This window comes from Dermochelys coriacea, chromosome 7 (assembly GCF_009764565.3).
Source record: "Dermochelys coriacea isolate rDerCor1 chromosome 7, rDerCor1.pri.v4, whole genome shotgun sequence".
NCBI lineage: Eukaryota > Metazoa > Chordata > Testudines > Dermochelyidae > Dermochelys > Dermochelys coriacea.
Genome location: NC_050074.1, coordinates 12,223,682 through 12,250,749, shown reverse-complemented (window position 1 = coordinate 12,250,749; position 27,068 = coordinate 12,223,682). Strand labels below are relative to the sequence as shown.

The 27,068-nt window shown below is 40.7% G+C and overlaps 1 protein-coding gene across 4 annotated transcripts in view; it reads left to right on the top strand.

Moving 5' to 3' along the window:
• LOC119859190 (contactin-3) overlaps window positions 1-27,068 on the top strand; it is a 253,218-nt gene that overhangs the window by 63,187 nt on the left and 162,963 nt on the right. For all 4 annotated transcript variants that reach the window (XM_043518954.1, XM_038410988.2, XM_043518955.1 and 1 more), the window contains exon 2: window positions 5,317-5,433. In XM_043518954.1, coding sequence (XP_043374889.1) covers window positions 5,379-5,433 — 55 coding nt within the window. In that variant the 5' untranslated portion in view covers window positions 5,317-5,378. The remainder of the gene's footprint in view (window positions 1-5,316; window positions 5,434-27,068) is intronic.

Genomic DNA, 27,068 nt, shown 5'->3' with positions numbered 1-27,068 from the left:
CAGCTAAGCAAGTCAGCAAGGACAAAACCCAGTGTGCTAACATGAACAGTATGCTGATGGGCACATTTACTATCCCTCCACTCTCTCCATGGCGCTGTTCTTTTGTCAGGGGAGTGAGTTTTCGAGTTCAGGATTCTTGTAAATTTGAATCTCTCATCTGACTGGCAACACAGCTAGGAGCAAGGACAGATGCAAGGCACAGCGTCCTACCTCCTGCATGCTCCCTCTTGGGCTTTTACATCACATGCTCTCCCAAGGACAGCTGGCATGGTGGACCTAATTTCAAATGTGCCAGACTTAATAGCGTTCTTCAACCTCCAGGGCAAACGTGAGTGCTTTCATGTTGAGCGGTGGGGCCCAAATGAATTCTGTTCCTATCTCCCTGTCCTCTGTCCTACACTCACCCTAATAGGAACCCCATACCCACAGTGTTCACTTTGTCTCCTTTGACCTTCTCTTGACCATATTTACAAAACAAATAAAGTTTCCATACCAGGAAGCATCCCCATCCTTCCTTTTCTTTGCTTGCTAGCCACCTGCTCTCCCATTTGGCTAACATTATGCTGATCACTCCTTTCTCTCGGCCAGAACTGCTGCTGTGATGGGCTCTGTTTTCTAACCTCTCAGATGAGGTGCCACCAGGTAGCAGTAGGGAATCAGGCTCATTGATATGTATGCTGGAGGAGAAAGCATGGCCTTGACTCTGCTCCGCCTACCAGAGCTTCACCCTGCACCCTCTCCCCACATGGTCCAACCCAGCCAAACCTCTGGAAATGAGCTCTCCCCAAAGATTAGCTAGGAAGTATTAAATGTTTGTCTCTCCCTTCTTTATCTCCATTGACAACTCCATTATCTTTTCCTTTCGCACAAGCTGTGTAACCTTTAACCTTCCCTCTCCTTCCCACTCCCAGGGCTTGCTGATTCTGTTTCCCTCTTTGGAAGATCTTCCTTCCCTTTCCTACTTGAAAACCTGTTTTCCATGCTCTGCTCACCTCTTACTATGGTTACTGTCACTTTTTCCTGTCCAACTTCCCTGCTGTGAAGCACCGACTTAAGCTCTCCTCTCCAGCCATTCCACTCCCTATGCTTCTCCCAATCCTTTAGCTTTACTGTTCCCTTCATCGCTTTGCCCCTCCTCAAAAATACTCTGCTTCTTCTGTGCCTGAAACAGTTCCCTCTCTCTGCCTGCAAAACACTTGGTGTCCTCTTTAATATCCCACTTTTAAAAGCACCTCTTTGAGCAGTCCTGCCTGCCTGCTCCTCCTCCTCAATCTCCCTATGTCCCGCATGGAACCAGATACACTGTGTCTTGTCTTGTGTTTGATTTTACTGTCTTAGAACCTCAGCCAGTTGCTGAACAGCCTGAAGTCCCATTCACCCCGCACAACATCAGACCCACTGACTGTTTAGCTCTTTTTGTGTGCTGCAAACTTACTATGCAATGACAGCATGGTAACCTATGTGAATGCCGTTGCACCACAATGTCACGTGCGTAATGGTATTTAGTCCACTTTTTTACAATACATTTGTGTAAAATCACTGCAGCAGCAGTGTACACTGCACAGTTCCATGAGTGCTTCGTAGTTCTCATGTTTTTGGTGCGGAGGGGGTTCTTCTGTAACTTAATGTTCCCAGTGGTATTTGTTTCTTAATCATGGGGCCGGGGATTTCCTTCAGAGGCAGGAGAAATAGTCAAATGTGTGGTAAATTCTCTTGCCACACAACATTGCTTCAGGGTTTTGGCTTGTACAAAAATATATGCTTGTCATGCAGCTGTCACATCAATAGAATTTAAGCAAACCCTAATCCCTTTGCTCATTTTTACTGGAGGTTGCTCTAAGTCAAGTGAGCTCAAACATTTGAGCTGTTGCCCATTCTGAATTTCAAATTCCTTCCATGTCATTACAATTAGGAATGCGTTTCAATATATTATGTATGCCTTCCCTAGCATAAATTCAGTATAGTATGTCATGGTATATGACAAGTACAAAAAGGATCTGCCACAAAAGAACAGGAAGTCCTACAGCGACGTGGTTGGGATTTAGTGATTTGGTCACCAGTTTTTCAGTTTGCTTGGCATCTGGAAGGATGTGCTTGTCAACATATATATTGCATTTAGGGAATACTTTAAAGGCAAACACAATATGAATACATTGTTGCAACAAAAGAACAAAGTTTTGGTTTTCCTTCTTTGAAGGAGATTCTTTTCTTGATTTTAAAACTGTAAATATTAATACTGGAATTGATTACCTCTGTCTGTGATTGTTTATATGGTATCTTCAGTGCCTACGTCTGATTTTAATTTTGTAGCTTCAGAGGTAGAAAGAGTTATTAGGTTTTTTTGTCTTACAAAGAGTTGTCTGGGATTGTAATATTTATCTGGCTGCTTTCAGATGCCACAGTGAGAAGCATAGCATAAGGCCTAAAACGTTAGTGGCTTTTCCATGTGGTAAATTGTTTCCTCATTTGTTAGCCTAACCTGCATATGGTACCTACCATGGTTTAGATCAGTGGCTCTCAAACTGTGGTCATGGATAAGTGGTGGTTCACAGAGAGCTGCTGGGAACATTCCTAACATCCAATTTCTAAATTGTTTTAAAAACAATGAAAATGCATTAAATATTTTCCTAAGATAGGACAACATTCTGGTATCTTTATTCATGTCGAGCAGCACCTTGCTCTGTATGTAATGTCACTGGGACAACTCATGGAGTAAGTTGCTTTCAGTGTCAGAACATGAGAATTTAGCCTGAACTACATAGCAATCACTGGTTTCAGAGTAGCAGCCGTGTTAGTCTGTATCTGCAAAAAGAAAAGGAGGACTTGTGGCACCTTAGAGACTAACAAATTTATTTGAGCATAAGCTTTCGTGAGCTACATCGGATGCATTCAGTGGAAAATACAGTGGGGAGATTTATATACTGAGAGAACATGAAACAATGGGTGTTACCATACAGACTGTAAAAAGAGTGATCAGGAAAGGTGAGCTATTACCAGCAGGAGAGCAGGGGCAGGGAACCTTTTGTAGTGATAATCAAGGTGGGGCATTTCCAGCAGTTGACAAGAATGTGTGAAGAACAGTGCGGGGTGGGGGGAATAAACAAGGGGAAATAGTTTTACTTTGTGTAATAACCCATCCACTCCCAGTCCCAAAAAATAGTTTGCAAATTAATTCCAATTCAGCAGTCTCTCATTGGAGTCTGTTTCTGAAGGTTTTTTTTGTTGAAGAATTGCCACTTTTAGGTCTGTAATCGAGGGATCAGAGAGATTGAAGTGTTCTCCGACTGGTTTTTGAATGTTATAATTCTTGACATCTGATTTGTGTCCATTTATTCTTTTACGTAGAGACTGTCCAGTTTGGCCAATGTACATGGCAGAGGGGCATTGTTGGCACATGATGGCATATATCACATTGGTAGATGTGCAGGTGAACGAGCCTCTGATAGTGTGACTGATGTGATTAGGCCCTATGATGGTGTCCCCTGAATAGATACGTGGATAGTCACTGTAGTTGCCACATGGATGTTATGCAATTGTGAAAGGCGGGGGAGGTTCTCTGCAGGGATCATAAATGGGAGGGTGATTGTTCCACAAGTCTGTCTGGGGCTTTGTGCAGAATCCAACTCTTGCTGGGGAGTTGTTTGTTTGGATATAAGCTTATTATAGGTGGGGCTGTTAGCACTGCATATTATTAAGGTTGTTCAACACTTCCTACTTTAAATTTTCAGCTGATTATGTAGCTTTGCCAAATTTTAACCATTCAGATTGAAATTTCCCATGCCAGATGTCTGTCTCAGGCGAATTGTCTTGGAACAGTTTAGCCAAAATGTTTGAGCTGTTTGTGGGAACAAGGATAGGGGAAAATACTTTGTTTTGCCCTTTACAAATATGCTGGAAAACTTTCCTTTGAGATTTCAGAGTAGCAGCCGTGTTAGTCTGTATTCGCAAAAAGAAAAGGAGTACTTGTGGCACCTTAGAGACTAACAAATTTATTAGAGCATAAGCTTTCGTGAGCTACAGCTCACTTCATCGGATCATCCGATGAAGTGAGCTGTAGCTCACGAAAGCTTATGCTCTAATAAATTTGTTAGTCTCTAAGGTGCCACAAGTACTCCTTTTCTTTTTTCCTTTGAGATGCTCTAGTGCCATATGCTTTAGAGCAGAAAATTGTCAGGGCACCTTTGTATCAGGGAGATGCCTTTTGGTGTTCCTGTGAAAATCCACTCAGATATGGCCAAGTTATCAGCCTTTGGAAAAAGTCACCGTTGCACATGCTCAGCAGAAGTTCTTAGAGTTTAACAACTGAAATCTCTGAGGATTGCATCCTTGCAGAGCCCATTCAAACCTATCTCAGCTCCTACTGCTGACCAAACTGCACGTGCAACGTTCCCACAGATTGACCGAGCATACCTGAGCCCAGGGGGTTCAGAGGGACTTTCCCTGTAACTGCTATTCCTGGATACTCTCGGCTGGGTTGTGGCTGGTAACTAGAACCGAAAGAAGGGAGCTTTCTCTGCTGGGTACTCAGTGACATCTCCTCCTGCTGGAGCCCAGGCAGTGAAATCTGCCTGACTCAAACGTATTGGGCACAAGAGCAGGGTATAGGGTGAGGTTTGAAGGGAAAGGAGTAAACTGGGATAAGGATCCTGGTTAGACTGGGATTGGGAGGGAAAGTAGAGAGAAACTGGAACTGGAGGTGGTGGTGTCAAGGCTGGAACAGGGAGGCAGGGGGACTGAAGCTGGTGAGAGAAATAGTGGGGAGGACTCGGGGACCAATTGCAGGGGAGAGAGAATCCCAAACCAACTCCAAAACTGAGCACATCCCCCATCAGCCTGTGACAGGAACTGGGCAGCTCTGCTGTTCTTTGCATCCTGTGTAATCTGTCTGTATAGTTTTAGGCTCCAATCCAGCAAAGCAGCTAAAGCACACACTGAACTTTGTGCACAAGTAGTCCCACTAAATCAAACTGGGATTGGAACTGTGCACATACTTAACTGCATGGCTGGATTGGGGCCTTATTGCATCTATATTGCTTTTATATTAGCATGCTATTTATATGAGCGTGAGGAGGAACAAACTCACATGCGTGCCCATGTGCTTTTCTTGATTTCCAATCAACTCTGTTCTATATTGCACTTCTAATGGTAGGTTTGTGCTCTTCTATGGCTCATGATTGAGCCCTAAATAGAAAAGAGTAATTTCTAAGAATTTAAGTGACTCAATCTGCCATTATTAAAAACTGCTTTCATAAGGAAACAAGGTTTTCATTTGAATCCTGTGATCACACTTTGTGTGTGTATATATTGTTTTAACAGATTAAAGGCTTTGCGTGGAAGACAGTGGCTGGATAAGAGTTGCTAACTTTTGGAAATTGAAGATGGTTCCACCGTGGAAACAGTTGTTCCTGCTTTCATTCATTGGCTGCCTTGGAGGTAATGATATATGATAATCTCTAATTTCTAAATTAGAACTGTAGTTTGGTCACTTCTTTAAGGAAAAAAAATATTGAAAATGTCAAGCTAAACTAAAAAGGAGTTGAACATGCATTGTAGAAATTAAAATGTCAATAGTATTCTAAATAACTGCTCTATTCATTTGTTACATTGGGCCACACTATTCAAACACGTAAAAGATTTGATGTTATTGCAGATGTTGTTAGTTATGCTTATGTTGTAGCTGTGTAAATATTTTGAAAAAAAAAATCCTGTGGGTATTAAATTTAAATGGGAAATGTTGCACTTCAGTATATTACCCAGGCAGACTGCTTCAGCTTTTGTTACAACTCCATATGCTTCAGAATGGGTCTGTTCACAAAGGATACTACTATTCTCACCACACCAGTTCGCAACTTGTAGGTTGGCTTTTTCCACTCTAGCAGCATAACTAATTCACAGTGCCTGGAGCTTTTGATGCCTTAGAGTTCTGCTCTCCTGCTGTGACCTTAACTATTCTACCATTTCTTTCTTTGCTTCATTGAGGTCAGCAGCGGCTCCTAATTTTGCGTTGTGGTCTTGTGTTCTGTGTGTGTTCTTGTTTACAATCTCTAATCATCTCAAAAGGTGGAAAGGAACAAAGAGCCTTATCTTGCTTTTTGTAGCTACATTCTGGTAACCACATCCACAGTGACTTCACTGCTTAATTGACTTCACTGGGATTGCAAAAATCAGAATTCGCCCACAGTGCCCATAGTTGCCGTGCCACCCTCCTACCCAACACACACGTTCTCCATCCAACAGTTGTAGTGTCAGTATGTTTTTATTGTTCTAATATCAGTGGCCATCCCAAAGAAGTTCAGTGTTATTGTGAGCCACGTCATTCAGTAAGGCTCTTGGATGCACTCGAATCTGCAATGAGAGAAGAGAAAAGACAAATTCCTTTTCAATAAATCACTTGGGAAGTCTAGGCAGAGCACAGGTAACAGACTGACTGACTGCAGAAGTAGAGAAGAGATCTGAAGTGGCAGGGGGCTAGTCTCCAGCAAACACATTCCTGCCCTGTTGAAAACCCTAAACGGATGATCTCCCTCGTAGGCTTTTACATCTGGACACATGAATGTGGATTTAGAGACATTTTTCTTGCTAAGCTGGGCGTCTAAAGACAATCCCTCTGAAGAGCAAGATCTGTTGATTGACTCTATTGATGCCTGTTGAAGTGAAGGAGGAGAAGAGATCTGTTGTTTCTCAAGTGGTGTATTAATTGCAGAAATAATGTCTGCAAGCAAAATTCCTACATCTGGAACAAAAACTCTCTAGGAGAAATGCAGTTGTTTTTTCTTTAAAACATGAAAGGCTGCTCTAAACATAAAATCTATAAGCAGACTATAGGCCAAATTCGGAACCTACACCAAACCATTTCCCCTCTTTCTCTTTCCCCTTCTTTTCCCCCTCCTCAACCACTTTTCCTCCCCTGGAAAAGTGGGGGAGGCAACATAGAGGAAAAAGGAAGGAAAAAAATCAAGAAACCCTCCCAATTTTTCATTGAGAAACTGGAAAATGCCAAAAGAAATTAAGGGGAGGTCATTTTTCACTGAGCAAGGTAGGGTTAGGGTTAGGGTCTGAACAACCTTTTTTGGTTCTCTCTATTCTCCCTCTGCTGTGTTCTGACAAAAATGTCAAACCAAAAGTTTTTGGGATTTTACTAACAATTTTTTCAGGAAGTTTTTTTGTGTGGAAAATTTTGACTTTTTTAATTAAAAACCTCAAAATGGAAAACTTTTCAGCCAAGAATGTTTACTTTTCAGATTTCTGGCATTTTCAGTAAAAAGTCAAAAATTTCCCTGCAAAATTTCTATAAAATCAATTTTTTTTCATTTGTCAATTTTTTTTCCCATAGGGAAGGGTAGGGGGATGGGATGAGACACTTTCTGACCAGTTCTCCCCTAGGCATATTACCTTCTAGGATTTGTCTAATCAATGTATGTACAGTTATTTTGAGGTTATAATTATATTTACAATTTAAAACAAAATCAGTTTGTGTTAGCCACCTGCCAACTCATTCCAGGATTCTTTTACCTTTGCTACAGTTGGGGAATTACTTGCAAGGTCAAATGCAATAGTACCCGTTGTATTTTGATAAAACCCTGCAATATACGTGGATAATCGGTAACTTGTCTAACAGGGTTAACATTCAAAGATGTTACAGATTCTCTGTTTAACAGAGTTAATGTTCAAAGGCAGAATGTTATCAATTCATGTACAAAGTAAACAAAGATTACAATTACCCTGTTTACTCTAAACAATCAAGATTTTGTAAAGAAAAGTCAACACCAAAACGTTTTCAAAATCTTTATTAGCAGTCTAAGCATATTCCAAAGTGGTATCCCTATTGTAGTGTTTGAGCCTCATATTCCCAGTGATGTTGATTTTGTTTTGTCATTAGAAATTGTTTCTTATGTAAATACAAACTGTGTGCGAATGTCTTTCTTGTCATAAATGACACTTCTCATGAAACAAACGTGTGTTGTTTATAGTATAATGAATGAATTTGTGTTAGTTACAGCATTGCTGTGTGTGACTAGTGGTGCTTTCAGGTCAATTGAGCTAGATTTTTTCCTGTTGTTCCACAATTACTAGTCATTTTTGGCTTTAAAGTCTTTATTTGCTGCATTGCTTGTACCTGGAGTCTCTCCTTGTGGAATTAATGATGTTTATGCAGCTTGATTTTAATGTTAGTTAAATGATGATTAAATTTGACTTTTCTTTTTACATCCTAATTTTCAGGAATATAAATGGTATTGGATTCTGAAATGGTGTGAGAAGGTCTAAGAGTACCATAGGGATCTCTTTCATACTTTATAATTAATGTCATTCAGTAGAGTGTAGTGTATGGAAAAGCACTGTGCAGGTATAATGCTGTTGTGTTTAATATGATTAAAGTTTGTCCATGTTTAAATAACTCTCTATTTAAATGAATACTTCGTGCTCCATAGTAACACTGCTAATTTGTGATTCATATATATTATGTCCTTGGCTGCACCTGTCTAATGGTTTACAGATAGGCAGTAAGAATGTTCATAGCCTTGGCTTCTTACACACGCTTTATTGATTGTCCATTTTAAAGAATTGGATATTGCATTAAAATGTACTGTCTGCTACCATCCAAAACTTAGGAAAGAAACAAAGGGAAAAGTTAATTAACCTACTAAGAGTGCTACCTATGGAAAATATCTACTCAGATGCTCTCCTGTAGTAGGGAAATGTTTGAAAAAATGCAAGATGTTACAGTATGATCAACATATCTATAACATATTCAGTAGCACCTCATAAAGGTTTAAAGGAATTGTCTGAAATGGGCAATTCCTTGTTATATGCACAAGTGTGCCCAAATGGAGATCTTGTGGATCAAATATTTATTTAAATATTTATTTAAATGTTGTAATGGAAGGGTAACTCTTTTACAGATGAGATAACATTGACATACTGTGATGGGTTGGATCACGGAAACCTCCTTGGGGCTGCCAACTGTTGTGCCAAGACTACTTCTGCCCCTACTTTCTCTGCCAGCTTTGGACTCCAGCACCATGTCTTGTTGAGCCAGACACGCCCGTCTGCTCCAACACAGACCCAGGGTCTGAACCACATACCCCATAGTGCAGATTTAACTGAAAGTAACTTAAGAAGTGTTCCTGTCTTTAACACTCAGATGCCCAACTTTCAACGGGGTCCAAACCCCAAATAAATCTGTTTTACCCTGTAGAAAGCTTATACAAGGTAAACTCATAAATTGTTCGCCCTCTATAACACTGATAGAGAGAGATGCACAGCTGTTTGCTCCCACAGGTATTAATATATACTCTGGGTTAATTAATAAGTAAAAAGTGATTGTATTAAATACAGAAAGTAGGATTTAAGTGGTTCCAGGTAGTAACAGACAGAACAAAGTGAATTACCAAGCAAAATAAAATCTGTACAAAGAGAATTTCAATAAAAGACACTGTATGAGAGGAGCAAGCCAAAATGTGCTATTTATAAGTCAATTTCCTGAATAAAACAATGACTTGCAGAGTTTATATCAACAGCAATGGACCTTTTTCTATTATTTCACAGAATGATATCCTAGCCACAGACTGCAACATGTGGTTATTAATCAGTTAAGTTTTGGTATGAAATATTTAACTTACAATTTATGAGTGCAATGCCAATGAATGAACTATTAGTGCTTGAGGTGCAAGTGATTTAATTTGGAGAATATTATGTCTCTTGCAGACTAATTTTAGATAATGCTTTTTACAAATTATTAATCTTCAAAAACATTTTATGGTATTAATTTATTGTCAACTTTAGCAGCTTTAAACACTGACTTGGAAGAAACTCTTGGGTGTTTTTTTAAAGCCACTCAATTCTTTTAGTTTATGCTAGTTCCTGGCTCTAACGGCATATGAATAAAATTGATGACAGATAAAATCAAGTCCTTAATTTTCTGTAAGTAATCATCTGGGTATGTAAAAAAGACTTTTAAATAAGCAATTGCTTTTTATATTCAATTTAATCCATTGACAATATCAATTAAAAAAAAAAGCCCAAATCAAAAACCTGGCCCTATCAGCATTCGTGGCATGTACTTGTGGTCCATTCAGATTAGTGGCACACAGTGGAATTTGTGTTCTCCAATTACATTTGCTCAGATTCTTCCTTAATTTAACTCTATTGCTGCAGTTGTGAAATCAGCAGAGTTACAGTGAGCAGGAATGGACTTGGCCTTTTACTTCTAAATCAGAGCTAAATGCAAAACTGACACTTCTTACCTCATTGGTAGTGGAAGCTGAGATGTACAGGAAGGAAGACTCGTGTCTGGATTAAGCCACTGACTCAGGAGACCTAGGTTTAGTTTCTGGTTCTGCCACAGCCTCTCTGTGACCTTGTGCAGTTTACTCAATCTCAGTGATGTAGTGCCCTCCCTGTAAGGGAAGAACAAACTTTCCTTTCACCCACCCTTTGTCTATGTTGTCTTAAATCGTGGCCTTAGATCGGGGCCTTAAATCGTGACTGAGGACTATGGGTGCCACTGTAATACAAATAACCACCTCAATGCATGAGACTGCTCCTAAAGGATTGATAATACATATGCTATACCCATTAATTGTTCTATACAAATTACATACTTGCTAGAAAGTGGGGCCCTGAGCTAACGACTTCATAAACTAAGGCAAAACATAATCCAGACAAACGTGGGAGGAAGAAGGAAAGGTATTCAACATGACACTAATCCTTTTCCCTCCTCCACTTTTCTGTTCTCCCTTTCTCTCCTTTCGCTCCTCCTGTTGCCCTTAGATTCCCTTCAGTGACCCCTATGCCATGTCTTATCTCCACTTTTTCCTTCCTTCGCCCCTTCTACAACTGTTGCCTACTGCAGTTTGCTAATCCATCATGTATCACAACGTGGGTAGTGGAGTCAGCTATAGAGTGTGTCCAGTGAATAATGTCAATTGGATAGTGGTGGGCGTTGGTGGTGTCACTTGAGCCTCTCTTTGGCCTGCAAGTGTACTGCTTTTATATTACCATATCCCAAGTGGTTTGATGGAGTGGGTCTTCTGGAATCCTTGAGCATCAGTAGTAGAAGCACTGGACCTAATGCTGCTGAATAGCTGTTAGCAGTAATACTGCATCTATTTATCATCAGTATTTTTGAAGACCTGAGGCAGAGCCAGACATAATTTGGGAACGCAGAGTTCAAGCTTCCTTGCTGTAACAGAGCTCAACTAAGTCTAAGTCCTGGAATTTGGGCTGCTGTGTGTTAATTCTAACATCACCCTTTTATCTGAACTGTTTGAGAAAACTTGATAGCCTTTAAAGTGAACTTTTAAAAATCTTTTATGTAATGCTGCAATTTAGATTATATACAGACTTTAATAAAAATGCACTATAAGCATCAAGCAAATGATTAAGCACATTTTAAAAATTGTCCTTTAATTATCATTGAGACAGATATTGGGGGAATCTGAGTAGGTTACTGGAAGAAGCAATTTTAAGTGTTTTGTCCATAAACTGAAATCACTGCAATTTCCCCTCCCCAAGATTTTTTGCAATTTAGCATTGTGATAGCATCATTTCTAGAGAAATGAAGATGTCATTGATCTTGGCTTTATAAATCTTGACATTCTTTGTTTGTACAGATACACTTATTTCAAATTAGCTCTGCTATTGCAATATCCTTAGTCTTGAATTGCTTTTGGTTTATCCCATTGATATCTTGACAGTTTATCAAAGTGGTGATGTGAGAAAGCCCGAACGACAGAAAAGAAGAGCCCTGGGCCCTTATTTTTTAAATAGATAGCTATATCAACATCTCGTCTGTTACGTGTATGTATTTTTTTGCAGTTTACCTAAGGGAGGGCAGTGATGGTTATTTAGCACTTTAAGGTACAAGGTGCTTTACAAAACCAATAAGAGGTGGGAAGAAAAAAAAGCCAAAGCAAACCTCTCTGAAGATGAGACTGAGTTAAAACATGTAGCGAAGGAGACAAAAGGATGGTCCAGTGGTTAGGGTTCTAGCCTGTGTTTTGAGAGACCTGGGGTCAATTCCATGCTCCACCACAGACTTCCTGTGTAACCTTGGGCAGGTCACTTAGTCTCTCTGTAGTACCGTTCCTTGTCCGTGACGTGGGGATAATAGTACTGCTCTACAGAGCTGTTGTGAAGGTAAATGCACATGAAGATTGTGAGGTGCTAGATAGTACAATGATGGGGACCATGTAAGTATCTAAGACAGTGAAATAAAAGAGGACTTGCTTAGTGAAAACCTGTGTTTGTGCTAAGAGTGACTGACTAGATTCGCTGACTTTGCTACCTTTTTGCATGGTTGTCTTGCTCCCTGGTGTAGGGCTATTGGGAGGTTCTCTTTAAAATAAAAAGTAAATAGTATTTGACACTAGAGTTTTGCTCTTGCAGCGTTTGTGCAGTGTGTGTGGAATGCATAGCAGCTGACTTTCCCTCTTCTTGCTGACTGTTGGCTTCACATCCCTATTCTGTCTCACTGCAGAACAAAAGTGGAGGAGTGGGCACAAGGTGTAAGAAAGGGGAGGAGAGAGAGCTGGTGCAGCACCAGACCCTTAAGAGGGAGTGGACAAGATTTGAAGCCTGTTTGGAGGGATTAAAGGCTGGGAAGAAGAGGGAGATGTGGGGGACAGGGAGAAAGCACCAGAAAGAGAAATTTGAAGAGGGTGAAGGGAAGACTTTTTACAACAAAACACTATCCTGCCAGCATGCCCCAACACAGATATGGAGAATCCACTTCAAGGAGTAGACAGCTAGCTCAGTCTCCTGATAGTCACTGCCACAGGTGGCATAGTGCAGTGGATGCTTCAGGTGAAATCCTGGGCTCATTGAAAAGGTCCCATTGACTTCAGTAGGTTTGAGATTTCACCACAGCTCTCCAGGAAACTTCACTCAGAACACTGAAGAACCATTAAATTGGACTTTCAGCCATTGTTAACCTGGACCAAATTTGACCCAAGGATGTGGAGCTGAAAGGATCTGTGTCCCATTTACAATCCCTTGAGTTATTCAGTTCATTTTTCTGAGGATTGTTTTGATTTCTGGAACTTTCAAGCATTCATTTTGACCTCAATTTAAGACTTTTTTTTAAGGCTGTTGGAATTTTTGTAAAAGGTCCCTGCAGGAGACAACTTGCAGTGTAATGATGAAGGTGTTTTAGGACAGCAATACAGTGAATCCTGTACAAAAGACTACTCTGAGTAAATAGCTTCCGTTTGAAAAGACCAATCCGAACATATTGAAGACTATTTTACTTCACTAGTTTTAGAAGGCCCCCTCTGTTTGCCTACCCCCAGCGTGGCAAACTACTGTTCACCAGGCCCCACATTGCTAAAGTATTTCCTTGTAACTGAGATTGTCATTACTGGATGGAGTCAAGCATTTTGTGCTTGTGGGCAAGAATGATTCATTATTAGTACAAGCTCTATAAATTGTTAGATTTCCTTCATCATACTTTTTAGGTGTTCCGGTTATTTACCTATTAACCTTCCATTCCACTCTCTGAAGTGCTGCACAATGTTAGCTGAATTCTGGGTAGGATTCAATAGCCTGTAGCTTAATTGGAAGAAACAACCACAGCCAAAAGCACAGTTATTACATTTAGTGAATGTAAAACAGCCTGAATACAGAGACCATATGCTAGTGTAATAAAACATGAGTACCTAGTAAAGGAATGGTGTTATGAGAAATCTTCTGTGCAGCATGAGTTAAACTATAGTCATAACTGTACCAACTTGAATTATTAAAAAGAGAAACGTGCTTAAAAGAAATTTACATGCAGCAGCATTGGCCAAGATCTTGGGGGGTGATGCATCCTCTATGTTACTGCATCACAGGCAGAATCGGGGCCAGGAGCTGGCATAGCTGGCCATGGAATGATCATCAAATTGCAAAGTTATCTTCTGGTGGCATAGAGCTGGCATTGTATGTTATACAACACTCTCCTCCCTTCAGCCAGTGTACTGATTTGACCAAGGTTTATCTGTGCCAGTTGATTCCTAGCTGCTTTAATGGCCCAGGGTCCCATTGGCAGCTGATGTAATTTAGAACAGCCTTCTGACTACACAAAATTATCCTGGGAGACAAACCCAGGATCAGGAGAGTTGAAAAGGCACCTTTGTGATTCCTTCTCTGAGTTTAACTATACATATCTCTACCTTCGTCAGGATACTGGACCATAATCTCTAAATATTGGTTAAACTAGTGAGTTTGAACATTTTCATTGCACTACACTTCTGTATTTGGTAAGTTTCACGGGCACATCGCTGATTGATAGTTTAATGGTGCCTGACATGTTGAAGTCAGTTCCCATTACTCTCCATCAAAGATCATGTTATATAGATCATCAGACCCAGATAACAAAACATTTTTGGAAGCAGAAAGATACATTTTTTTTAGTTCATTTTCTTTTTGGATGACTCTTCAGAGAAGTAGAAAAAAGAAGAGCCACACATCTTGAATTTTGCCATTGAAAGCCATTGTGCTCTGTATAGTCCCAGAAATAGATGAAATGATATTCTCAGCTCTCATTTTCATTTTGTGTGAAATATGAGAAATGAAATAAAAGCTGTTTTCGAAATGAGAAACTTTTGGCTTTATATTTCTGGGCCTTCCTCAATTTATGGTGCTGTTGATAAAATGTGTGTGTTCCCGTGCATTGCTAAATATGTCAGCGAAACCCTAAAAGCTAAATTGTTTTGAGTGCCTATCATAGGGTGACCAGATAGAAAGTGTGGAAAAATTGGGATGGGGTTGGGGGTAAGAGGTGCCTATATAGCGCAAATCCCCCCCCCCCCCCAAAAAAAAACACCTGAATATCAGGACTGTCCCTAGAAAATTGGGACATTGGTCACCCGAGGTTGTCATGACTTCCACCCTTTGTAATGCAACTGAAGCCAATGCCTGTCAGTATGGAATTTGATTCCAAGAGCTCCATTCTGGTCTCAGATAACAGTGAGGTAGTTAATTGTTGGAACAATTTATCCACCATTTTGTGGTGGATTCCCCATCACTAGTGATCTTTAAATAAGATTGGATGTTCTTCTCAAGTTCAACCACAACTATTGGACCAGAAGCAGTGATTAATTTAGGGAAGGTCTATGGTTTCTGTTGAGCAGGAGGTCAGACTGGATGATCACAATGGTTCCGTCTGGCCTTAAAATCTATGAATGTCAGATCTATCCATACAGATCAGTGAAAAGTGGAACAGCATGATCAGATTGAGAACATCCTAAAAATTGTCCTCTGTTACTTCAAATGTATTTGCCATTGCTCAAGGACTATCTGGAGGTAAACTAGACTCAGGCTGCCTTCTAAACAGTTGGTTAAGACAGAATTGCACAAATGATGATGCACTTTTTCCAGATTTGAAGGCTAAAAGAACATGGTGAGACTAAATATTGGGATGGGTGTGAAACACTGGTCTCATTTTCCAGAAGCCCAGATAAGAAAATGTTTGCCCATGTACCCAAATACAGATCTGTCAAAATAAACAATATGTAGTATAATATGCGATTCCATTCAAACATAGGATCAGGCCAAATGTCCATCTAATCCAGAATCCATTCTCCTATAGTGAATTATTATGGAATAATTTGTCCTTAAGGATTGTTTCTTCCTAACCTCATCAGATAGTCACATAAGGGTTTATATTAAATTAAAGTAAATGTAATAGTCTATGCACAACTGTAGATGTTCTCACTATCTAAATAAATGTCTATCTAATCCTTTTAAAAATTCTACTCATTGCCTTAAGCATTATCATATGGCAGTAAGTTCCACGGGTTGATAGCGTTGTGTAAAGATTATCTCTTTTTATTAGTATTCTATTTGTTGCCTTTCAATTTCATAGACAGCATGCCTCTTCTATATTTTAATTATGTTCTTTAAACAAATGACGAAATCAAACCCTAAGTGTTCTTACTGATTTATAAGGGATTTCTAACCTTAGCTGCCATTATCTTACAGTTAGAAATGTAAATGCAAAACACATCAAAAGAGCAATATATTATTTTTAGTCTTGCTTTTTAATATAGTTAGCGGTGTCTGCTAACATGAATGGTGACCTTTCGCAAATTGCGGAAATTCACATAATGGATTCTGCAAAGAATCTTTGTACTGCAGTTCTGTAGTAAAGCATTCTGGGCTTCTAAGGGCACAATATAAAAGGCAGTGATTGATCAAGGAAACTGCAAAGAATCCAATAGGCATCCTGGTCTTCAAAGCAGACCAACATTGTATTAGTTGATAATGCCTGCATATCGGTTTTGTTAAGGGGAAGACCTTATAGACGGGCTTCATACTGACTAAAATATACTGAAACCAAGACCTAGATGTACCATAGAAGTACATTGTATTCCCTTTAAAGGATCTCATTACCAAAATAATCAAACCAAACCTGTGTGTACTACTTTGATAGAACAGTAAATGTACTAATACTTGGTCAGCAAGCCTGTTGATATAAAAAAACGTCCTTAGGCACAGCCTGATGCAGTCACAAATGTGTTAATCTGTCCACAAATTAATACATGCACACATACAAAATGGTAAATGACTGCCTAGGAGGGAGTACTGCAGAAGGGATCTGGGAGTCCTAATGGTCACAAGCTAAGTAGGAGTCAAAAGTGTAACACTGTTGCAAGAAAAGCAAACATCATTCTGGGGTGAATTAACAGGAGTGTTATAAGCAAGACACGAGAAGTAATTCTTTTGCTCTACTCCATGCTGACTGGGTCTCAACGGGAATAGTGTACCTAGCTCTGGGCACCACATTTCAGGAAAGACGTGGACAAATTGGAGAAAGTCCAGAGAAGAGCAACAAAAATGATTAAAGGTCTAGAAAACATGAGCTATGGGGGAAGACTGAAAAAAATTGGGTTTGATTAGTCAGGAAAGAGAAGACTGAGAAGGGACATAAGTTTTCAAGTAGATAAAAGGTTGTTACAAGGAGGAGAGACAAAAATTGTTCTCCTTCACCTTTGAGGATAAGACAAGAAGTAACAGGCTTAATTAAGTTGCAGCAAGGATGGTTTAGATTGGACAGTGGAAAAAACTTTCCAACTGTCAGGGTAGTTAAGCACGGGAATAAATTGCCTCAGGAGGTTGTGGAATTTCCATCACTGAAGATTTTTAAGAACAGGTTAGACACAAACCTGTCAGGGATGTTTTAGATAATAGTTAGTCCTGCAATGAATGCAGGGGACTGGACTAGATGACCTCTCAAGGTCCCTTCGAGTCCTATTATTCTGCAGTGATTGGAGACTAATCAAACTTTCTTTTCTTGTTAGTGATATGCTAAGCCCTGGAATGACACATGGTGGCTGAGGGCAACTTGTATTTGATTGTGTAACTTCTAATCCTTGTGAAATGGCTATGGTGATGTTCCATATACAGGGAGCGAGGGATATCTTTGTATTCCAGATAAGAAAGCGAAGGAAGGGAAACAGATGTCTAAAAAGACATTAGCAAAATTTGCCAAGTACCATGGTTGGCACGACAACAGATCTGATGGTATTGTTGACATCATCATTAGTGACAACAGGATGCATCCTGGAATTGAGGAAATTCATCATTTTGGAAAGGGCTGTGAAGCAGCAAAAGAAACAGTAGTGCCAAGAGTCCCCTGATGGGACACTTGTTTCTGAAGAGGAAGCAATCTCCCTAATTGCCACCCACTTGCTGGAATGGCCACAAGGCGCCAGTGGGTGGATAGACTTTGACACCACTTCTGGCGGTGTTTATGGATGGATGCTGCTGCATACGGATGGAGCATTGAAGACTAGCTAGAGGAGCTGAAGAGTGCATTTTTAACTCTTGCTTCTGCAGTCCTGCAATGTGTACATGGGTTCAAACCCATTTGAAAAGGAGTTAACACCTGGGTCAGTAATGTACATATTGTGTGAAGAACATAATCTAGCTGTTTATTTGATGTTCCCCTTTGGAGTTTTTTCCACATGGCCTATTTAAGCCTACTAACTTCTATGCGAGTGCATCTATCTGTGTTTGTTACAATTGCTCCCTTCCTGTGTTTGGTTATTCACTACCTAGGTACTGCCTACATCTTAGATTCTGAACGATCTGGGTGCAAGGAATCGGTTGGTTGGTTGGTTGGTTGGTTATACAGTATCCAGCATAGTCAACCCTAATTCTTGCTTGGTGACCTTGGGTATCAGGTATCCTTAGGTGCTACCATGAGAGACCTAAACATTAGCATGACTTCCAAGGTGTAAGGAAGGGGTAAGGGGAGTCCACTAATGACATGTCTAGACTAGGACAAAAGGTTCAAGGTGTGTTAAATTCCTCCTTGTTAGGCTTTTTTTTTTTCCTTCCCCCATTCTGCTTCCAGTTGCCATTTCAGCAGGAAGGAGGAATTCTCCAATTCATGGAGAATTGGGAGTGGAGAGCAATCAAGTCTTTTGTCCTCTTATGTTCTGCAGTGGTTCCTCTGGTGCTGATGGGCCTTTATTGTTGGGCAGGAGATAACACCTCTTGTTGAAAACTAGTATTAACTCTTGTTAATGCTCCTCTCCTGTTGGATGATTTACAGTTACAGAGCACACACTTATCTGTATCCCAAGTTATAAGGTAATAGTTGATATAAGCAAGATAAGTGCATATAGCAACTTACCAGCATTCCATAAAGTCTAAAAATAAAACACATTTTTATAAAATTCTAATACTTATTTTAACGATACTGAGATGCAGGTGACCCCAACTGGTTCTAGCTATGTATTTGTCAGCATTCAGTTGAGACCTAGGGGCCTTGGCATGAGCTGGCAAGTGTCTCGGGGAGCCCTACTCTTCTAGTAAGAGAGAAAGGACCTGACTTCGTTTAACTTCTTCCCCAGCACAGCCCCAGTCTGATATCCTGTGTTATGCCTGTCACTTCGCTGGGCATTGTTGTGGATTTCATCTAGTATTGCTTAAGGGTGAGATTAATATGAACTGAGTTAGGCCAACAGTGAGTCCTTGAGAAAAATCTAGCTCTAAGCGGTATCTAAAGGGAAGTGTCTAAGTGGCACTAAAAGCACACAGTTATTTCTAAGGCATAAAGGGAAGTGGGGTCTTTTTTGGGAAAAAAAAAATATCTATCTCTAAACTGTGCTACAGTAGACTGAATGCTATAAGGAATTGATAAGATCTTTTCCATTTCTTGTCAGTAATGGTCTCTTACCTGCTTGCAAATATATCCTTCCATTACATTAGAGGAAGGAGGGAACAGGAGTGGTTTAATAATCTTATATTTTACACAGTACCTCTCCAGGCTGAGGGATAGCAAAACACTTTTTATAAATGTAACAAACTCGTGTACAAACTACCGAGCAGAATTGCTTCATCCAGGACTTCTGTTGTCCTCTCCAGAGTGAAACATGGCAGCTGTGTTAACAGCACGTGCTGCACAACAGATTAGAAAAGTAATTGAATAATATTGTCCATTTGAAACGGGGGGGGGGGGGGAGATTTGGAGAAGCAGAATTTAATTAACCAAGTATCTAGTAGTTTCTTTAAATTCTGAGTCTCAGATTCCCTGGTACAGCAAGTCTAGAGTATGAGCCAAAGTGCCTTCATTAAACTTTTTGGATTTTCAGGGTGTGACCGGTATTGGTTGGGCTCTGAGAGCAGCTCCAGCCCTTCTGAAATTCATCCATTTGCCCACATCAAAAAGCAATATCTTTAGTAGCTAGCACCATCAGAGTGTAGCAGTGTTTCAGCCATAGCTCTTTTTTTTTTTTTTTTTTCATGGATACCCCTGTGTCAGTTGGCCAGGAGTTGGGGTGTCATGGAAATGCTATACTGGCTCTCTACACTAATGGTTTTCAAACTATGGGTCGTGACCCAGTACTGGGTTGTGGAATGTAAGGCACTGGGTCGTGGCAGCTCTGGTCTGGGCCATTAAAAGTCCTGTTGGCAGTGCTGCCTGGCTAAGGCTGCCCGGCTAAATCCCTACCTGTTCTGAGACTGCGCTGCGCCCTGGAAGTGGCCAGTGGGAACTGGGGGGGGTGGTGCCTGCGGGAGAGAGCCGCGCACTTCCACCTAGGAGCCAGACCTGCTGCTGGCCGCTTCCGAGGCGCAGCGTGGTCTGTGGTGCCAGGACAGGCAGGAAGCCTGCCTTAGCACCCCCACTGCGCCACTGACCAGGAGTTGCTTGAGGTAAGCCCGCACCCCAATCCCCTGCCTCAGCCCTGAGCCCCCCCAAACCTGGAGCCCCTTCCTGCGCCCCAGAGCCTGCCCACACCCCAACCCCCTACCCCATCCCAGAGCCTGCTCCCACACTCTGAATCCCTCATTCCTGGCCCCACCCCGCAGCCCTCACCCCTGCACCCCAACCCTCTGCCCCAGCCCTGAGCTCCTCCCACACCAAACCTCTCATCCCCAGGTCCGTTGGGTCACAGGTATCAACAATTTTCTTCAACTGGGTTGCCAGAAAATTTTTTTTGAAAACCACTGCTCTACATCACCAAGAGATTCACCATACGCAGGGGCAAACCCGAAAAAGCTGGCTAGTGAAGCCAAGGATCTGTCATTGCAGCTGCTCCGGCAGCAGAATCTCCAGCAGTGCTATGTAGTGTAATAGCACCTGTGGTGCGTGACACACTGAGGAATGATCCAGGGTAGAACTGAGAAACACGGGGTTTTTTGGGTTTGGCAGCTGAACTGAAAAATCTAGATTGATTCTAACTGAATTTCTTGGTCAATTCGAAAAACTCAGAAAAACTTTATTCAAATCAACTCAAACACTCGTGGGGCAACTTGAAACATTTTTTTTTTTTTTAAAAACTAGTTTCAAGTTTACTGAGACTTTTTTTGGTTGACCCAAAACATTTTTTTTCTCTCAGATTTTTGTTTTAATTCTCTCAATTTTGGGTGTTTTCACTTTTTTATTTTTAACTTGGCAAAATTTGAAAACAAAATGCCATTCAAGTCCAGATGACATGTTTCGAAATAGTCAAAGTGAAACACTTCAACTTTTTTTTATTATTTTTCAGCCAAAAGGATCAATCAGATTTGACCCAAATTTATGAATACTTTCAGAGTCATAAAAATTGCGTTTTTCTGTAAAATGTGTTTGCCAATCCCCGCCCCTTCCTCCCCCCCCCCCCAAAAAATCACTTAGCTCTAATCCAGGGACTTCCAGATCTGAATGCATGAGTCTCTAGCTACAGCTAAAGAGCCAGTTTCTTAACCTGGGGCCTGTAACAGACCCAGGTTCTCTGTACACCAAACACAAAGTGGGATACGTAACACACAGTGATCAGTGGGCTATAGGCTTTCTGGAGAATATTGGACAGAGAAAGTTCATCCTAAGTGTCTGAGGCCCACAGTGGTTTGAATTCTGAACAAGCTGCTGCTTATAATGACCCCAACCTTGGCTGAGGCTGGGGATTGAATGGAGGAACCCACCAAACCTAAAAGTAGCATATCTTCAGTCTGAGCAAATGGAGAGACTCTGAAGCTAGTGGCTGTAACAGCCACATCTTCTAGGAATCATGCACCGAGGAGAACAAACTCTGACCGGTGGGTTTCAGTACTGCCCCAAAGGGAAAACCAGAACCAAAGTGCTGAAATAACTGTCATTTCAGTTAGGGAAATAAAGCACGTTAACAAGTTGATAGGATAAATTTGCAAGTTTTATCTCTTCTAGTAGCGAGTGAGATTAATTTGTTCTGCATGCTCAATTTCTTGTCATTTATTAATATTAATATGGTGCTTAAAATGTGTTTGGCTGTCTTATTAAACAACTACAGACTCAGTCCCTGCCCCAAGGAACTTGCAAACTAATTTTAGGTCTGAGTCAAGAAGTAATCATAAAAACCATTGTGGGAGGGAAGGAGGAGAAACAGGAGTTACACTTACAAAGCAAATATTGAAGTAATGTTTAGTACTTGAAAATGAAAATTGTAAAGATAGTACTGGACACACACTGTGTGCATAATGAAAGCTAAAATATTAACTAATTACTTAATTTCCTTGTGGACCATACATATACCATGCTGTATTACCCTGTTAATGTTTCTTCTCAATCACTGATTGAGTATTTGGTTACTAGTGGTGACCTCCGGCTTTGCCTCTCAAGTTTATGGCTTTATGGTAAGTCTGAGCGAAGGCGTGCGAGGGTGTGTATTGTGCTGGGAGACTTGTGTTGGATTGTATAGGTGATGAATGAGGAGCATGTACTCCAGTGAGGGGGGCTGTGTGTGTGTTTGGAGTTATTGCATGTGCTGGCTGTACTAGTGTGCTGAGGGATTTTGTGTTAATTTGTTTGGGGGAGTGGGTTGTGTTGGGGGTTTGTGTTGTTGTATGGGTGGGAAATCAATCTTTGAAGAAGTCTGGCTGCTGGACCAATTAATCTGTGCAATCTCCCTCGTATCACTGACTCATTACAACCAATGAAGTTGGTGCATACAAATTAGCTGTAAAGTTGATGATTTGTTGTTACCTCTGATATCATAATGGTGTAGGTCTGTTGGCAGAGATAGATACTGTTTTATTATCTATAGATACCAGAATAAGGTCCTCCTCCACTTTGTCAAACCTCTGTACCAAAATAGAATAACTTGCAAGACTGAGACCTAAAGGATCCTCATTGAGGGCTCCCTTTCTAATGTCACCAGGAGGTGCTGCTGGAAGGCTGAAATCAGGAAACAAACTGGGGGCGGAAAAAAAGAATACTTTTCCACTTCCTTATACCTTTGTAAATGAAGGGATTTAGTTTGCTCTTTACACAAATATTCCTGTTTGGTGAGATGCCCAACAGAGAAAATATCTGTCCAAATTACAGGTTTCAGAAAGTAATGGGTATGTGAAAGCAGAGAATTATAATGGGAAGTGGTTTTGGTAACCTTAGCTAGGGTGGTCACTACTGATGCCCATTTGAACACATTACATGAAAAGACTTAAGTTGAGTCCTACTACAAATCATAAAATGAGAAATCCTGTTGAAACATTTGAAAGACATGGATGAAAAGAGGTTTATAGCGACGATTAATGTAATTTTCTCAGTAAACTTCACAATACCTTTATTGGTTTCCACCTCCTGAACATGCAGGCATCATAAAATAACAGGAGGGCAGTTGGAAGACTTTTCTCTTTATGAGTAAATAGCTATATTGATTGTTTTTTAAAATTTTTCCACACTGTGTGTACCGTGAAATTCTTTCTAGAAAAGATAGAATGGAGAAAGAGAATCCCATAACTTCTAACCTCCTACTGATGTTGCTATTAAGCCAGCTGACAAGGACAGCGTAAAGAGTTGTCTCAAAAAATGTGTGTGTCAAAGAGGGAGTTTAGTTTAGTGACTCTAGAATAAACATTTAAGGAGAGACAATGTAGTGGAGATAATTGCACTTCTCCTAAAACGTCACATTATAGTATAAAGCTGTGGAACAAATGCCTCATGTTTTGAAATGAAATAAGCATTGATTTCCCCAGTTAAAAACTACAAACCCCTGCATAAGGGCATGTTCAGTTAGCTGGAAGGTTACTAACTCAAGTTAAAACTTAGAGCTTATGTCAGGTAGCTTATCTCTGGCAGCAGAGAGGAATAGAATTCTTGAGCTGCCAATGACAAAGACAGACCTGCTATTTAGTGAGTTACAAGGCAAAAATGCAGCCTGCTCTTTCTGTACATTCACACTGAAAGCACAATACAGTGTAAAGCTGTCTGGGACTCGGGACTTATATTTCACAGGAAACGTGAACATTTCAAAATTTGGCTTCATTCTGGTTCAGAATAAATCATATTTTTTTCCAAAAGTTTTCCATAAAGTGGAAATCCTGTAAAAGTTTCATTTCGTAAAGGCCAACACGTTTCTTCTGAAACACGCTCCCTGGAACCCCTGCAGCTGGTTGTTAAAGTTAAAATGATTCTTGTCAGTTTCACCACTGCCCATGGTTAAGTACCAGTAAAACCTTTATTTTGTTGGAAAATTCCCAACTGGCTCTAAGACAGTTTATTAAAAATGTGGATAAAGTTGGAGAGCTATTCTTGTTCTTAGCATGTGCACAACGTGAGTCAGGTGGCACATGACCAGGATTCATCACTGAATTTGGTCTGCAGGTTGGATCATTAGCCGTCGGCAGCAAGTTATATGGGACCGTGGTGCCCTTGCTCAACCAATATGCAGGAAGGTGGGCCTGACTCCACCAATGTTTGAGCTCATATTTTCAGAGCCGTCCCATCCATAGGTCAGACCGTGGCAACTGCCCTGGGCCCCGTGCTTCAGGGGGATGTGGGGTTCAGGGGTGGAGTTGGGTCCAGGGGAGTTAGCAGGGGACTTTGTGTCAGCAGCAGCGAGTGACCTGGCCTCAGTCTGCCCCACTCCACCTCTTCCCACCCTTGTTCCGCCTCCACCCCTTCCCCTAAACCCCCTCCCCTGCTCTGCCCCCATTCCACCCCTTCTCCCAAGCGCCTGCCCCCGCCCCACCTCTTTCCGGCTTTCGCCCTCTTCCCCGAATGACATCGGGAGCTGGCGGGGTGGAGTGGAGAGGAGCGGACTGGGGCTGGGTCGCTGGTCACTGCCGGTGCCAGGTCCCCCGCTAACCCTCCAGGCCGGCCTGGACCCTGTGTCCCCCTGAAGCGTGCCCCCCCCCCAAAGTGCAGGACTTGGAGCAGTTGCCCCGGTCCAACCTATGGATGGGATGGCTCTGCTTGGACCCATTCTGGGCACCACCAAAAATTATACAAACCCGACGCCCATGTCATTAGCTTCCCCCACCTGGGCTGGGTACTGACGGAGAGTGTAATGTGAACTCTGATCCATGCCCTCTGGAGAGCTGTTAAAAACCTGGCAAAGTGTGCTCGTCATCAAAAATCATAATGATTAAATTGTGTGACGTACTTAAATATGTGATTGGACTTTGTCACTACCACAGAAGTAGAGTGGAATTGCTAAAAACAATCAACAAACTCAGCATTGGCCTAACTCTACATCTGTTGACGCCAATAGAGCCTATAGAGCCAAGTTAGGCCAACGCTGAATACTTTTGAAATTCCCACCCACAGTCAGTATAGGGTACTGTTTTATTAATTTAGATGTATTATACGTGTTAAAGATGTTAACATAGCTCGGTCATTGTCCAACATTAAACAGTGTTAAACAAGGTTTACAGTTTGGTATATAGAGACCTCAGCCTGCTTAGTACCATAGCACAAACATCATTAAAATCCTTTTTTTATTAACTTTTTTAGTAACTTTTTATTAAAGATATAGAAAAGGAAAAGATTTGAACTGTAAAATATTAAGTCAGACTTTCATTTGAACAACATTTCTTGTTCCCTTTTCCTTTTGCAGGAAAGAGTTTTAGAAGGAAACTGCTCCTCCCCCCCCCCCCTTATTTGACAGTCTCTTAGATAGTATCAGAAATGGTAATTGTCCTCTGGGGGTAAAAAAGTTGTTAGTTGAAATAAGTTGCTGCTGTTTAAATCCAATCCCATTTCATCCCTGGTGGTTCATGGGATTCAAATAATGTTGGTAGAGACAGCTATGTTGTTTGAATCCCTTTGGCCCAGTCAGGTCAGAACATCTCTTAGGAGTTGGATGAAGAAGGTTCATGGTCCCAGGAGATGGTGGGTTTGACGTGATGGTAAAGCTTGCCTCAGTAGCCTCACTCTGTTCTTCCATATTTCCTCCCTTAGTCCCTTTTCTTTAAGGAACCAAAGAGGGAGTGATGGGTGGAATAGCCCATCCCCTCATTATTTTGTTCACCGATTAGTCCTAATATCTGATATACCAACTTTTTTTTTGGTTCATCAATTTCCAGTTCCACATCTGTTTTTGTTTGTTTTTGTTGTATTTTGGGCGGGGGGGGAGGGGTTAAGGGCATGATTTCAACGCAGTCTTTCAGTTATATCAATATGGCCTTTTTGACTATTTTAGACTTTCTGTCTGGTTTTCTTGCACCTGCTTATAACATTCATTATTGAAAGCAACTTGGAACTATTTCCCATTAACATTTGTTTGTATAGGTTTTTATATTATCTTATAAACTTTCAAATGCTTTTTACAATTAAGCTTCCAAATAGGGTAAATTTGTATGCCCAATTATCACAGCAATACCCTTTCAAAATATTGCTCCGGAGGTTCATGGGCACTCAACGCTTTTGTGTGTAACTCTTTTTATGCAATTTTACACAATTAGAAATATTTTTAACATTTGTTTTAGAATTCATCAAACCACCTTTTGCAGCTTAAACCACCTTTTGCAGCCTTTGGATTACAGGAAAACCCTGATTAGGAGGACTATTTGATTTTAAGCTTCTCCATTATTTCCTTTGTTCCCCTGAATCTAACATTCATTTGCAAACTAAATTTTGCTTATCCAATGCTCTCATTACTCTAAAGTATTGGTTGCCCATTGATGTGTTTGCTAATTGGAGTTTACCTCTACACAAACCTATGCTTCTGTGACTGTGGATACTCATGAAATACTGTGTTAGTCAGTGAATGCGTGTGGAATTGTTGCTTCTCCTCCACGCCCTGCAAATTCTCAAAGGAAACCTTTTGATTTCCTGGGAATATTGTCTCCATTTGGCAAAATAATGCAACTGCTGAGGTTCCCATCTCTATTTTTTCATTGTCAGACATCATAAAAATGGTTTAGAATACTGCCATTAGAATTGATCTGCTACAGTTTGGTCTTTATTTGATTTCACCTTAGGATCTTGTAAAGCTTATACTTGTGTACAAAAGCAACTATTTCTGGTAGCCTCTGGGTATTCAAAACTATTTTAGGATTGGATTTTTAGATTTGTTCTGAAGTGTTATATATCTTTTATTTAAAATGGCATTTGGGACCCAGGCTAGCATTTTTTTCAAAAGGCACTTGTACATAAAAGTGTCAGTTTGTTTTCTGTACAGCAGCAGTTTTAGTTAGTGTGTTAATGTCATGATCTGCTGGTAGTCAAACAGATTGAGACTCAAGGCATGTGTTGTTTCATTTGTGAAAGAGAGTAAATATAGAATGACAGGGATTGAAAATAAAATACAAGAGTGGAATTTCTAAAGTGATTTTAAGACCAAGATTAGTTAGCAAAACCACCAACACATTTTATTTTATGACCATATGCTTGGGGTATC